Genomic DNA, 15,451 nt, shown 5'->3' on the forward strand with positions numbered 1-15,451 from the left:
GTGTGAGTAAAACTAATCTAGCAGACACTTTGATACAAATGTATAGTCCAGAGTATCACTTGACTGATCAGCGATCATGTTTTTAACCCAACATTTTGTGAGGCTTTAGAAAAAAATGAAGTAGCATTCCGTTTTAATTTGCAATTAGTTTTTTTTACGCCTTTTAATTGTTCAGACATTACTAGTAACTGTTGTAACTGGTGTTTCCTTACTGAGGCAGATGCTGTTCTAAATGTTAGTTTAAATGGTGCTTTTATGGTAAGAATAGGCAAACGCAATAAAAGCTACACACACAAAGCAGTGAGTAAACAAGTACTAAAAATCATAAGAATCTTAGGAAAACTGGTAAACCCGTATGAAAAATAAAAAGCGAAAAACAAAAAGCGAAAAACAACTAAACGATTTGTTGAAAGCCCTTTATTTACATGAAATTGTTAAGTCAACCTATCGATAATGACAATGAGACTTTTAATAGTAACAGCTTTTTTGAAGGGCAAATAGCAACAACTTTTGTAAAAAACAAACAATTTTACTAGCAACCCAAGTTGTTGTTAAATTTTAAACTGTGCTTAGCTCTAGAACAAATAGCAACACATAAACACACATATGCAAAAAAACTTGTATATGCGTGTCTGCAGATAGGGTGCATACAGCCATGCTTTAAACACACAAGGAAGAATTTTTAGCATCAACTTTGCAGAACATGTATTTGTGCGCTAGGTAAATACTACACATTAGCAACAAACAACGCTGTTACAATGTAGCCATGAAAGGCACAACACAGTAAGTTCATAATAGTTTTTAAGAATTTTTTTAGAACTCACTTATTGCTTTGCTGAAATTCTGTTCTGCTCACACCTGTTCCTATCCTCATCTTTTTGTCAGAGCCATCTCTCATTTCCACTAAAACAAAGCACATTCTTCTAAGTTTCCATATGAAGAAAACTCAGAACACACATGGTGACTAAGATTCTGAACTACCAAAATAATTGTAGAATATCTTTACACTTGTACATTTAGCTTTCTGAAATGAGTCAAAATAACGATACCATCATTCGTTCTGCTGTTTAGGAATATATACTACCATGAGCAATCTATGTGCATCCAAAAAGACAAATTACTATCAACTAACTATACTGAATATTTAAACATCCACAAATAACAATAGTGGGGTATAATACGAATGCTATTCCATTTCAGTGAACTTATAAGTTACACAAAACAAACCTTTAGTGGCAAAGTGAAAATAAGGGTGTTAGAAATGTTAGATTCAAGTTTATGAACATAGATAGCAAAGTAAGATTTTGCTAAAACAAGTCCAGAAAAAACACCTGTAAAGGATTAGTGTTCAGTGACAACAAAATATAAGCCTAAAAATGCCAGGAGTTTATCCATGCCAGCAGGAGGACAATTACAGTTTCACATGACTTGGTAACTAAACACATATTTTTCTGATAATCACAGCGCATACAATGTCTTACTATTAAACAGATTTTTTTTCCACAATATGCATTAAGTGTTGAAAACAAAACTGAGACATATTGACTACACAACCCTTAGTGCGCAATAACAACTTGTGATAATACAAACTATAATAGAACCGTGGTAACATTCAAATGAACTGGATCAAGCTCTGAACTCAACGGTGTAATTTTAATATATTACCAATCACCTGGGTTGTTGGAGATAATCATTGAACTGTCCCCAAGTGCTAACTGTAGAAAATATCCTTTACTAAATATTTTAATGGACGATCATTCAAAATTTGATATCCTTAAAGCTACACTAAATAGTGTCAAGATGCATTATTTTGAATCAATTTTTTTAAATTTGGAAATTGAAAATCACATATGTAAGGGTACTCTGAAAAGACAAAGCAAAGACATTCATGTACAAATCATTGCCTCTTAACCATAACTGTCACGAACAACTTTTATCGTATTTACTAGGTAAATCAGACAAGCTGATTCCGATTTTGTACTAAAAATAAAGATTAGTTCACTAACTTTCAGAGTAATGAAGGCTTTTCACAGCGTTTTAATATCGGTCTCGAAAACAACACGATCGGCACAACAAGCTCCGCCCATAAATACGTGACGTAATCTAGCTTTTTAGGAACAGACGTTACGTAGGGATGTTTAGACCGATTTAGAATCATAGAGATGAGTGTTTTAAAATCCATTAACATCTAAATTCAGCCTTAAAAATAATCTCAGTCTTTTCTGAAAGGTAGATAAGCTATTTAACATTGCATATTTAAAAATGCGCGATAACATTGCTAGCTTGTGATAAAACCGCGCTATTTGAGCTCATTTTCCTCGGCGTTCAGCCTATTTAAACATCATGTAATAAGCTATGAGCAATTTTAAATAGTTTATATACTTTTCATAAAAGACTGAGATGATTTTACAGGCCGGATTTAGATAATAATGGGTTTTAAGACACCCATCTCTATTATTCTAAATCGGACTAAACATTCCTAACTTCTGTTCCTGAAAAAGCTAGGTTTCGTCACATATTTATGGGCGGAGCTTGTAATGCCGATTGTGTTGTTTTAGAAATGTATATTGAAACGCTTTAAAAAAGCCTAAATGATTTTGAAGGTTAGTGGACCAATCTTTATTTTGAGTACAAAATCGGAATCAGCGTGGCTGATTTACCTAGGAAATACGATAAAATTTGTATGTGACAATTATGGTTTAAACTAGGCGGTTTACGTAGCATAGTTCTTACACCTACCAATATGAGTAATATGACTCTAGGTTAAGAGTTACGCCTACCTAATTACTACTCGGTGTAACATTCTATCATAAACTTTCAGATACAAAGAATCCTTGTCAACATGTTAGTAGTTAGTAGAGATAATGTGAATGCATTAGTTGGACAGCAGAGCTAATGAAAGCGAAGCTGACTGTCACAGTTGTATGTTGCAAAGCTAGCGCCTGCGTTATTAACAACAATATACCAAAGAGTGTGGCTTTAGCTACAATAAAAAAAACGAAGTTGAACAAAAGGCACAACACGCAATGTACCATCTTCTTCAGCACCATCATGATCAGTATTTTCAGGAGTTAAGCTCCTCCCTTCAGCATTCTCCTCGACTGCTGCCGACTCTAAGGAAGCCGACTTAACCATTGCCATAACCAATGGCAAGTCAGTTGTTGTAGCAGCTTTGGCTGAACAAAAAGATTCAAATAAAAATTCAACAAACATTAAAGCTGCACAACTAAGCTGTAAAAAGAGATAACTTTTCTGGCGCACAACCTTGAAACAAAGAAAGTAGGAAGCCATGCGCACACATAGTGAGGCGAGTGCTGGAGCATGAGGCATTTGCACTGCAGTAGCCTACTAGCCTACTGTGGTGCAAGAGAGCAATGTGCGGTGAACAGAGAGAGAGCGTCTAACTATGTTATATACCATCAGATATGTTAGCACTGCTCGACTCGAAACTTGGATTTGTGCTAAAATTACTCATGATGGAGTGCTGGTTGTTAGCGACCACCTGTGAGAGAACCATTGCAGTCATACCTATAACAGTCACATGGCAAACATTATCTAACAAAATCGCATTAATCAATTTCACAAAAGTGGATTATGCTTGAAAATATAACTAGTTAGAATAAAGATTTGTACGCTAGATCATGTGAAGCATAAAGAGAGATCGCTGTGAATTAACTATGAGTGTAAGGCTCTTTAACAGCAAACATGTTGCTTGAATCAATAAATGACGATAAGAATTCTGTCAATAAGCTAAGAGTGACCAACATTTATAACTCAAAGTTACTCAGACTGGAAGGTCATAGAAGTGTCTTGCCTGTGCAAGCGGGTGTCTTGCTGATCTTGCCACTCAGTCTAAAGTTCAATGAATTAGTATGACAACAATGAATGAACTAAACACAAATCACACACTATGAATAAGAAAGAGAAGCTTTTAACGCAACAAGCAGATCTGTAAATATTCAGCCTGCTAATTATTCTAGAGCAAGCAAGTGCATTGTTAGTAACAAAGATTTGTGTAGCACATCAAAGTCTTTATTTCATAAGTTCAATAAACCAGAAAACATTTAGGGAAACTTAATAGTTACATGTCATGGTCAAGAAAGAAGATATGCGTAGTCTACTACCCAAATACCAGCTGTTGAAGATCCAAAAGATGTCTGGCACCTAAGCTAAGCATGTTAGAATGTATTTTACAGTAAATATTGAATATTAACCGAATGAGGTTCAATTTAAGGTAAATGAAGAAGTGGTGAAGCAAGGTTGCGAATGGTGTCTGCCATTCAACTGCATCTTTATAGAGCTATGAGGTGTGGATGAGGTGCGGATGAGGTGCGGATGAGGTGCGGATGAGGTGCGGCTGAGGTGCGGATGAGGTGCGGATGAGGTGCGGATGAGGTGCGGATGAGGTGCGGATGAGGTGCGGATGAGGTGCGGATGAGGTGCGGATGAGGTGCGGATGAGGTGCGGATGAGGTGCGGATGAGGTGCGGATGAGGTGCGGATGAGGTGTGGATGGAGCATGAGAAGAGGCATGCTAACATCTAACTAAAACCTATTTCTATCTTGCCATGCACTCAGAAAATTTAATCTGCTTCATATTTGGGATAGGGATGAGCAGGTTAAGAGGAATAGCTGAGATGAAGAGAGCAAAAATGAACCTATACAATACCTCCATTTCCTTGTTGGTATATGTCTGCAAGGGATCAACTTGGTAAATCTAAGACAAGTGCATCTGCAGGTCTATTTAATTATAACCAGAAAACTCATCAATTACAGTTTTGCTTGGTTTAAAGTCTTTTAACATACAAAATATTTTAAATGTTTTACTGCAAAGTTTTTGTTTTTATCAAACATAAACAAGTACTATAGGCAGACAGTACCACGAAAATGAGTGGGTAAAGAACATCAAGTAAAAGGTGAGCTTCCCAACCTTTGCTTTGGCTAAACAGCAAAGGTTAGTCGCAAGAAAGAAGATGAACAACAAATATAATTGGTAATAGTAATCTACCCTCTGTCGCTCGCTGCATTGTCAATTTTTCTGTCACCTTTTTTACTATAAATAAGACAGGACTTAGTGTGAGATATCAGTACAGTTGCACCAAATACAAATCTACTGACACAGGCTAAAGATTAAAAGTAAATGATGCTTCATCATCAATAAAGAATGTACATAAGAGTTGCATAGATTCATAATAGAATGTATGAACAATGGTTAATAGAAGCAATGCATTGTTAATGCCCAATTGGTTGACTAAAATAACAAAAATAACTGCAATACTCACGTCCTTTGCATCGACATTTCTTGATAAGTTTGACATCAGTGAGATCGCAGTGGCAGTTCTGACAGTAGAAATGGGCTCTACATAATATATGAATAACAACGTATCTGTATTACGTGTTGGTTCAGTGTTTTACAGCATGTGCACTATGGAATAGTGCTAGATGAACCCTTTAAAATGCTGTGGTGCGAGAATCTTGATATCATGGCTAGGGTTTGTCTCTCAGGCCACTCTATACTCCACTGATGTGTCTAAATACTGTAACACCTGTATTTGAATGCCACTTCTATCTGAATGCCACATCTATTTGAGCGCCACTTCTATTTGACCGCCACTATGTGACATTCTTGATCCTTACAAACCCATAATAGCAAGTGATCAGTAAAAAAGTGTCCACAAAACCGTACTCATAATGACTCGATTACATCAATAACAATTAATCCGCTCATTGTTTCTGTTCATATCAAAGTTAGTTTTCCAACTCCAATACTTTAAGGTTCTTTTTGTTAAAACTTTGAATGCAACACCTTAGAAATAATTAGTAACTGTATCAGGCTGAAAGTACTGTAGTTCCTTTTCTAACACAGTCTTAATACTTCGATGTATGTGAGAAAAGTTGTGGCATTTATGATGGAATCTGTGCTACTACATATTTTGGGACTAAAATTTTGAGGCTGTTTTGATTACATGGGGTTTCTCTTTATTTGTGCAAAATGCGTATATTTTAAATTATATCGACTAAAAGTTTTGCTCTACTAAAACATTGTTTGGACAATAATATCGACTAGCTCAGCTGTACAGAAAAGAAGTTGAGGTCAGAAGACACTGTGGGCAGTATTGAACAACCTGAAGAATATGAAATGGGTCCAAACAGAAGCACCAATCAGAACACAACTGGCCGAGCAAACGATGCTAGTATTTTTGTTTTAAAAATGTTAATTTTTGTTTCTGAATGTGTTATAAATATAATTTTGTTTACGTCAGTTGTTCTTGCATATATATATGTGGCATTTGATAGATTATTATTATATAACTTATAAATTTGCAGATTTATAGCATACTATTTGATAGCATCATTGCAGTAATCTGAACTTGGCTTACAATAGATCAACGCTCATAACTCCTCTTCTATTGCATATAAAAAGCCAGTTTTGGTTGTAAACCGTAGCAAACATATCAACAAATGCAATGAGCTTTTATGCAACATTGTTAAATATATGTGTAATTATAAGATAAAAATACGCCTTCCAATTTAGATTGAAATAAAAAACTTGAAAGCTTCAACAAATTGAGACACAGGCTATAATATCATCGTAGGTGAATCGCAAGCAATACATATCAACTGGTAGAGACATTATCAGCTTTCCGTGCATATTTATTTGCAGATCTACAACAAGCTGGAGGTACCAGTAAGTTAATACATTTCTTGCATTAAAAAGGAATAATGTCACTCTGCCTGGAAAAAGTGCAAAATATAGGCAACATTCATTTCCCCCGTGATAGGGTTAAATTTATCTTCCCAAAATTCTAACGAGATGTTTAAAAAATACAATGCCACTCTTTATATGAATGTCACCTCTAATAAAGTGTCAGTATAAAAAAGGGCTGAAAAATAGAATGCCATGGTGTTCAAATAAAAGTTTTTTGGTATATATATATTTGGTGCCATCAGCGGAGTATATGCTTGCATACATAAATATATAAATATATAAATATAGAAATACATGTATATGTATATATACATTTCTATATATGGATATATATATATCCATATATATATACTATATATACTTGTATATTTAACACTTGCAATTTTATTATATTCTCCTAACATTTCTTTTAGTATTAAGTTTTTTCTACCAAACACAACTTACCTAAAAAAAAATATATATATACATGTATATATAAACACAAATCAGTGACAGACAAAGCTAAAATCTTGAGGCGAGTGCTTAAACTCCCAGGTCTCTGGTAGGAGACCAGACCTTGTGCAGACATTATCACCCACTTGTGTTAAAAGGTTGAGGAATCAATTTTTTCATGCAAACATAATGTTTACTCTTATGACTAAAATGGAGAGCACTGACTGCTCGCTTTTTGGGTCACAAGTTTGCTATTAGCTATAAAACTAAACTAGCATTTAATTATTTTAGAAATAATCATTCTATGATTATTTCTAAAATATTCTATGATTCTGCCATCTTTTTCAACAATAAAACAAAAATTTAATTCAATTAAGTGAACCTGCAGACCTGTCAGCAATTATGTCAGCAAAAATTCGAATATACATGTAAGTGCTTGTAACTATTAAGATCTCAACTATTTAAAATATAAATATCTTAGCAAACGAACTAGTGACGTATTCATAACTTTGCATACCTTTTAGCCTCATCATCTGACTGTGCAATGAAAAATCCTTGAGTTCCTGCCTCTACTCGAGCCTTCGGACCAGGATTTATAGCGATGTTAGTTCCGCCATCCACTGTCTTCACCTCAATCGCAATTAGCAGCAGATGGAGCTTAGTGAAGCACAGTCTAAATAAACAGAGAACGCGTAAAAAATGGTCTGCAACGAAGATCAGTCAATAGTACCTAGTGTACAAACCATCTCCTCACCATTAAGCTAAGCTGGGTAGAAGACATTAGATTGGCCTACTAAGTAGTCACAGTAGAATTATAAAAAAGGAAACTAACATTAGGCCGTCAGCCATAAAACAAAAGCTAAAACAAAATGGAATTAGTTTTATACATTGTGAAAAATATCTTCAATTTTAAAAATAAGATTTGCAACCACTGCTGAACAATGCTCTCTGTCCTGACATGATTGATCATATGAGTTACAATGCTCTCTGCCCTGACATGGTTGATCATATGAGTTACAGAAGTAAATGATGATGAAATATATGAGATTGATCAAGAAAAACTCATGTGGAAAGTGTCAGCTGGCTTACAGAACACCTGGTGAGATTAACACAACCGGATAATATATGAGATGAGAAAATTGAGAAGTCGACTATTTCAATTTTTATGCGACTAACTTATTTTAATACTTTCTGATTTATTTGTCAAATGCAACCCTTCATTATGGCTAGTACATTGCAGTTGAACCTTTTGCACTCTCACATGAGCTTTGTTAAACTTTAGCATAGACAATCTTGATCGCTAAAATATTGGTACATGTAACTTTTTATAGAGATAGATTTTTAAAAATTGAGATTAATTGAACTTAGTTTTAAAGTAGCAAATATAATATGACTCTGTCTATGGAGAAGCCATTTAATAGTGTCAATATAAACATTGAACAGATGAAACGAGAAATCAAAAAGGCCACACATTACTGTTCACAGGCATGCTCATATTAGGCTAATTTTCATATACAGGTCTTGTAAGTATCCCATCAGTACAGCTTGCAATCAACATTCAATGTTAATCGGACTATAAGAGGTCTTGCGGACCAAAGCTAAGCACTTACTGCAAATGATATTACCTTGCACCTACACAAACAAAACAATGCAACACTCTGAGTTATCAAGTGCAGAATGACTTACTCAGCAGCCATTGGAAAGCTCATGCCAATAAATGCAGCAGAAAAGATCTGAGTGTACATTTCCATGCCAGTTCCTCTCAAGTAGTCATTTTGCCAGACTTGTCCATCCTCCAACTGAAATAATCATGATCATCAGTCATTATGTGCACAAATTGAAATGATAAAGAACAAAAACAGCTTTTCATATTAAAAGGAGATTAAAAACATAATTTTAAACTGCAATGACCAAATTTCCAAATCTGTTAAGCAAATGTGAAAATGTGATTGCGTAGCTATTCCAAACACTCTGCCATCTTATGCTTAAAGAAGGTGCTGACAGAAGGCTAGCATTAATTCGACGACAGTTAACCTAATAGCCTTCGATACAAACTCGGTGATATGATCTAAGCTGCTTACATAAAAATAGCACTTTCAAATGGTAAAAACCATACACAGAAAATATTTAGCCTCCACACTAGCCCCATCACCCTGTACAAAGAAAATACTTCAGCCACATGCAGCCAAATTACTTTTTTACTTTAAAAATTGCATTCAGCTGCCAGTTTAGTTAAGAGAATAATGATGAACTGAAAAAAACTGCTTAGTCATGAGAATCTTGCAACTATCATATTTTCTAATTTTTATGTTTACAAGTTCAAGTAAAAAAGTGATAACGAAAAAAATCAGATTTGAAAAACTATAAGCAACGTGTATTGACTTTATAATGTGAGTATAATTTGATCAGTAACAAGCAAAGCAAAACTAGGCTACTTACCTTTTACTGTCGCAAAACGCGTAATACTTGTGAGAAGAACATAGGCTTAGAGTATAAACATATAGACATTTGACATTGTTTATACTATGGGAAGATTTGTAAATTGTGTGAAGTGCCATACTTAATAAGTTTAGTGCAAAAATACACAGAAGGTAGCATAGTGGACATTTCTAATGCAACTAGCGAGAAGAGTGTCAAGTGCGAGTAGCAGCAATCGACCAGTAGCGCAAATTAGTGCAAAATCATACATGTAATTGTTAAAATATACAACACACAAGAGTTTCACAGAGCCTTACGTGTGGCGGGACAGTCCCGACCTTATTGTCAATTTCTTCAGCATCAGATGAATGATGACGCCACTATTAAACCAGACATTACAATTACCATCACACTCTAAAGTCTAAGGTCTATCTAGGATAACAACAATATACAGCTAGGTTATTTTGTACACTAGCAGCGGGAGTCTAAATAAAAGAAATTATCAAACAACTAGTCTAATGGAAAACATATACAAAGCATTGTACTGAGCCACAGATGCTCATAATATGTTCAGATACTGCTAAGACTTCCATAGAGACTTATAGCCTGATGATTATTCATTTAAGAGCAAATAAAGGAAGTCAGAGAAAGAGACTTCTGATGAGAAATGAATGACATAGACATAACCATCCTTTGTAAATCACTGTAATATTTTATTCAATTTTGTTGTTTCTCCAAATTTTACAAATAATCTTTTGAAAACTACCAATATTCTTAGGTTGACTAGATTTGATACCAAAGAGTCTTCAACATATTTGAACAATAAACAGGAGTGGATGGGGTTTTATTGATATCCTTCCAAAAGTGATGCGAGTTTTATACCAATAATGCATTTATTTACTGTTGTGCAATTGCTTATTGGCACACATCAGTAAAAAGACAAATACACTGATGTTGCTCATTTGAATATATAATAATCGCTTTATATCTCATATAAATAACGATATTATCTCTTAGTAAGAATAGCATGATCCATAAGCATGTTTATTACCTAATTTTCTTGCTTCAACTTGACTTACCTTTATTTTTATTACAAAACTTACAAAATTATAAACAATAGTTCTGTATTCTGACTACTGGGATAAATTAAGAAACATTAAAAAGCACTCAGCCAACTTGCAGATATTAACTCTTATAACCTTAGCTGGAGAAAGATTTTTATGTACAGTAGTTTTTGCAAGTTATTCCAAAATTGTAAGCCCAAAAATCGTAAATTTAAAGCGCTGTTTTAATTTACAACATAAATTTTCATGACACAGTGGTGATTAGATGGACAAAAATAATAAAAGCACCCGGGTATGACCCAAGAGGCATAGCAATCTCAATGTTTACAAGAAATGAAGGGAAATTATTCTTGACACCTCCAAATTCTAAGCAATATAAAAAAATTTGCAAGGCGCTGAACGTGTACCAAGATCTGTAATCATGATTAGATTTGGGAGTTTGTGTAGTACATGCACAAAATGGTTCAGGCAATAATTGAAATGCAAGGAGTAATCTCAAGAAATCGAAAGATTAGAGTGAACATGCAACATGCCAGTTTGTCGAGAACCCGTGTTTCCCGTTAGCAGCATTCGATGAAGTGTGTACAAAGTGTTTCTCAAAATAAGCAGCATTGTTAACTGCTAGCTTCATTCGTGCTGTATTTACCAACGAAGTGCCACGTAGCTGGTGAAAAGTTCTCATAACCTATCAATAACGTAAATATACCATGTGTGCAAGTTACCAAGCCTAATAAAACTAAAGGTAGTATTAATTCGGTGTTCACTTTAATCTTAAAAGCGGTATAACAAGAGAATTTGGTTAATTTTAGGCAATAGTGACTTGCGTTATATTTTTATTTATGATGAATCCAGTTTTACATGTAGACTTTCCTTGCTCAGTCTGAGCTCTATATAATGGAGTATTCAAATGCTGTCGACTAAGCATTCTCACTGCTGTCTATGCAGTTTTACTTCTATGTGGATATAACAAAAAAATTTTTAACCAGCTGCTTCCATATTTTTGCTAATTGAAAAAAGGGAAAGTTTGCATGCTCCATGTGTTTCCTATTTAAATGTTTAAAAAATGTAAATATTTAAGTAGTACGACTAAACTTTGGTGGCTTTGACAAATTACAAGAGGGATATGTTGCTGGTATTGGTAAATTGTGGTATGCAATGAACCTGCAATTCCCTAGCAATAATGAGGTGAAATACACAAGGTTGTATAGGATTAATCTTTGTGATAAACGTATTAGACTATTTTATACAACACTCTGCAACAAAAAAACAAAAAAAAGCCAATGCAGCAATAATGCGTTGCCCAAAGCATTAAAGTTTTCAGCTAGCCAAGGAGATAGTCAGCTACAACTCTACAATGACAATTATTCGTGTTTGTCATTAGCCTGCAGTACTACTTGAGCTCAAGCATGACGAATGATTATACATGTAAATCGTTTCATGAGAAAATAATTTTAGATTAACATAAAATTGTCGGTAATATGAGTTTCACCAAAGCATAATTATACTTTGCCACTGTCGCAGTTTCTTCAGAGATAGAATGCAACTATTTTCAACATTGAACATGATGTGATCTTGAGAGTTCTCAATGAAAACTTCTCGCATGTTTTACTATACAAACTAAATTTAAGCAAGACAGACATAATGCTAAGAATATATTAAACGAAGAAAAATGCTAATTAATGCTAATTAGTATTAATGAATTCGAATAAATGCCTGCAAATGATGCAGCAATTGTCATTGATTCACAACCCATTGTGGAAATAATTGTAGTGTAGATCTTCAAATAATTCTTTTTTTGTGTCATAAACAGTTTGATTAGCACTAACAAAATTTGTAAAACATGTAAAGTATTTTGACAAGGGCTTCAAGCATTTGAGTTAAATAACAAACAAATCAAACCTTGTCAAAGCCTACTCAGATATTACGATTTAATGGCACTTTCTGCCAAGGTAAATTATCTCATTCCTCTGTGAAACACAAGAAACATCAATAAAATGTGACATTGAGGCATTTGATGAATAGTTTGTGTAACATGTCAATGTGTAGTTTGATTGTACATGCATCAGTTGAGCTATAGTGAAACCATATCAGATGATAGACCTACAGATATATTGGTGATAAATTCTTTCAAAGAGTGTTGTATTTAAAATATCTGAACAAGCTATGCATCTATGGCATTTTACAGTCGGAGAGCTGGGTTGTGCAATATGCCTAGATCCACAATTGCTGCATGAATGACTTTTTATAAATAAAAGATAGATATCCGTATGTTGGTGATGTTAAAAGCTACGGAATTCTAATATGAGCAGCAAATTAATCTAAGAAGAGTTCATAAGAATATAATGATTATAGGCCAAAATAAACACTTAGAATAAACAAATGAATGGCTTTCCAAAATAGTTTCAATTCAATAACTCTTACGACTTCTTACGTGGCATATTCGCATTGAAACTTTTGCAAAATTCTTTTGAGGCCAGTTTCAGACCATGTAGACAAACTGATTCACCATTGAGGATTGGTTTGGATCAAGATTAAACTCTGAGAGAATGGAGAAATTTTAGCCAAGTGATCTAAAAAGACATTTAAGCTGAATGACTGCGCGTAATTTTAAAATTTCAAATCAATTGGTAGTAAATCAAACAGTAAATCATTCGTAGCGCCTGTTATGCTATTGACAATTTCCAGCAATCTTTCCACTGAGGCGATGGAATTTTTCACTGCCTAATAATAAATTGGAAATTGCAACCATTTTTTCGTAACTATACACTTCTCATAGCTTTCATAGTTTACCACAGTCATCACAATTAATTTTTTGAAAATCTACAACTTTGTTAACAACTAGAACTTACACTTACGGAGCTTAGATTGTAGATGTATCCTTTATGATAGAAAAGACAGCTGACAATACAAAACATATTGGTCATATATAATAAAACTACAAGTGTGATACATTTACATTTTATTTACATTTTATGGCAAAATAGACAGCTGCATAGACACCACTATCTAATACACCCAGCCTAATGGGACTAATAATGGAGATACATTTTAGGTATCTATATGAATATTCAATTGTCATATGCACTCATCTACTGATAGTATTCTAGCTTCAAACTGCTTGCCTAATTTGTTGAGTGTTGGGAGATCATGAAATATAGAAAAAAACTATATTGCTGAAGTATAGGTAGCTGTTTACAAATATATTTAAAATGTTTGCACGATTTGCCATTCATACAGAATCATCCCACTATGTATAGAGAGATACTGTCTGACGCTGTTACAGCTCAGTCATGTGAGACAGAAAAGTGGCAATACAAACATTCACAGGATAGGCATAGGCATCATAAGATAGGCATACATGCATATTCTAGATCGATATACAGTCTCCACGGTGAACCAAGCCTAAACAGGTAAATCACATACCAACTTGAATTGTGATTTTCTCTTTTCCCAAGAGGTTTGATTATAAAGATATATTTTGCTTTCTAATAGCTGTAAAGTTCTAAACAGAAAGCGAAATATTTGTTCAAACAAATTATTAGTATAATGCGATATTATTTTATTATTTTAAGGTAAATTTATTCATTAATACATAAAGATGCTTCAACCTGGCTATAAAGTTTTTAGCAATTAGAAAGGTATATGTGATGTATATAATAAGCATGATACTTCGCTGCGCAGAGGAGAATCAGTGGTACTGTGAGTCGCAAATGCCTGTTTCAGCAAGGCATCAAATGATTTAATAATTAGAAAGTTTAGAGGAAAGCAGTATAACATATTAAATTACTAAAGTGCAAACAAATTTTTGATTTTTGGTGATTGCAAGGTTATTGCATGTGTTCTTAAAATGGAGTACAAGCTTTTAAGCTATTGAAAGTGCCATGGGCTACAGCAAAAGGGATAGCTCTCCATTCGCGATACATGGTACTTGCACTAAGCATCTAAGAATCGTTTACTGTTGGCACCAGAACAAGGCTGCTTATATTAGACAGCCAATGAGGATAAAGCTAAGGCAAGAAGCACTCCAAGGAATTAAGAGGATGGAAGACATCACACTACAGAGACAGCGGGGTAACGTGTATTATATATACAAAACTAATGCGAAATAGAGTAATCCTGTATAATAATTTGTGAAACTAAATATGAAGTAAAGCAGATTGAGAAATTTGTAATAGGCTTTGAGTTTCAGCTAAAAACGGTTTTCAACAAGAATGGTATTAAGCCATACAGCTACAACATTTTAGTCATCTGCCCGTCTAGTGATCACCCGTATGCTGAAAAGACTGCAACTTTGTTGGCGCACGGTACATGAGATATTGTTTAAAATAAAAACTCATTAAAAACAATTAATTAGCTAAATGGGTTCCCTTACATTTATCTGCTATAAAATGCAAGCTATTGAAAATGAATTTCAGCTAGTGTATGCAATTGTCAAGTTTGCTAAGTTTGATATAATGTTTTCAGACAATGATCTAACCGTGACCTGTAGCTATTGATTCATGGCAAGAGATTTTAAATGAAGAATATCTCATGAAAAACCTTGTACCAAGGTTTATTGAGGTAATATAGGTAATATTGAGGTATATATATATATATTTTATAGGTAATATTGAGACCTTGGGTAAAAATTAAACAGTAGACACATATAAACAATTTTTTATGATGTATATTTGTATAAAAAATAAAGGGTTTATATACTGATATTCATTATTTTTCTGTCTTTAAAAGGTTTTCGATGCATAAATTTGATTAAACTTCTAAAGTAGCCTTCAATAAATATTAACGGACAGGTAGACAAGCTGATGTTTGACACAGATGTGTAACTTCAT

General features: G+C 34.0%; 1 protein-coding gene across 4 annotated transcripts in view; it reads right to left on the minus strand.

The window, feature by feature from the left end:
• The window catches only part of LOC137394700 (calcium-activated potassium channel slowpoke-like), a 76,441-nt gene that overhangs the window by 20,854 nt on the left and 40,136 nt on the right, over nt 1-15,451 (minus strand). Inside the window, exons 12-18 of one of the 4 annotated variants that reach the window (XM_068081466.1) lie at nt 11,269-11,307; nt 8,827-8,939; nt 7,658-7,813; nt 5,282-5,358; nt 4,669-4,692; nt 2,966-2,983; nt 825-903 (exon numbers count right to left, since the gene is read on the minus strand). In XM_068081466.1, the coding sequence (XP_067937567.1) occupies nt 825-903; nt 2,966-2,983; nt 4,669-4,692; nt 5,282-5,358; nt 7,658-7,813; nt 8,827-8,939; nt 11,269-11,307 (506 nt within the window). Of the gene's footprint in view, nt 1-824; nt 904-2,965; nt 2,984-3,417; nt 3,529-4,668; nt 4,693-5,281; nt 5,359-7,657; nt 7,814-8,826; nt 8,940-11,268; nt 11,308-15,451 lie in introns of all 4 variants that reach the window. The other 3 variants (XM_068081464.1, XM_068081465.1, XM_068081467.1) reach the window with 3 other exon arrangements.

This window comes from Watersipora subatra, chromosome 4, assembly GCF_963576615.1.
Source record: "Watersipora subatra chromosome 4, tzWatSuba1.1, whole genome shotgun sequence".
NCBI classification, from domain to species: Eukaryota; Metazoa; Bryozoa; class Gymnolaemata; order Cheilostomatida; family Watersiporidae; genus Watersipora; species Watersipora subatra.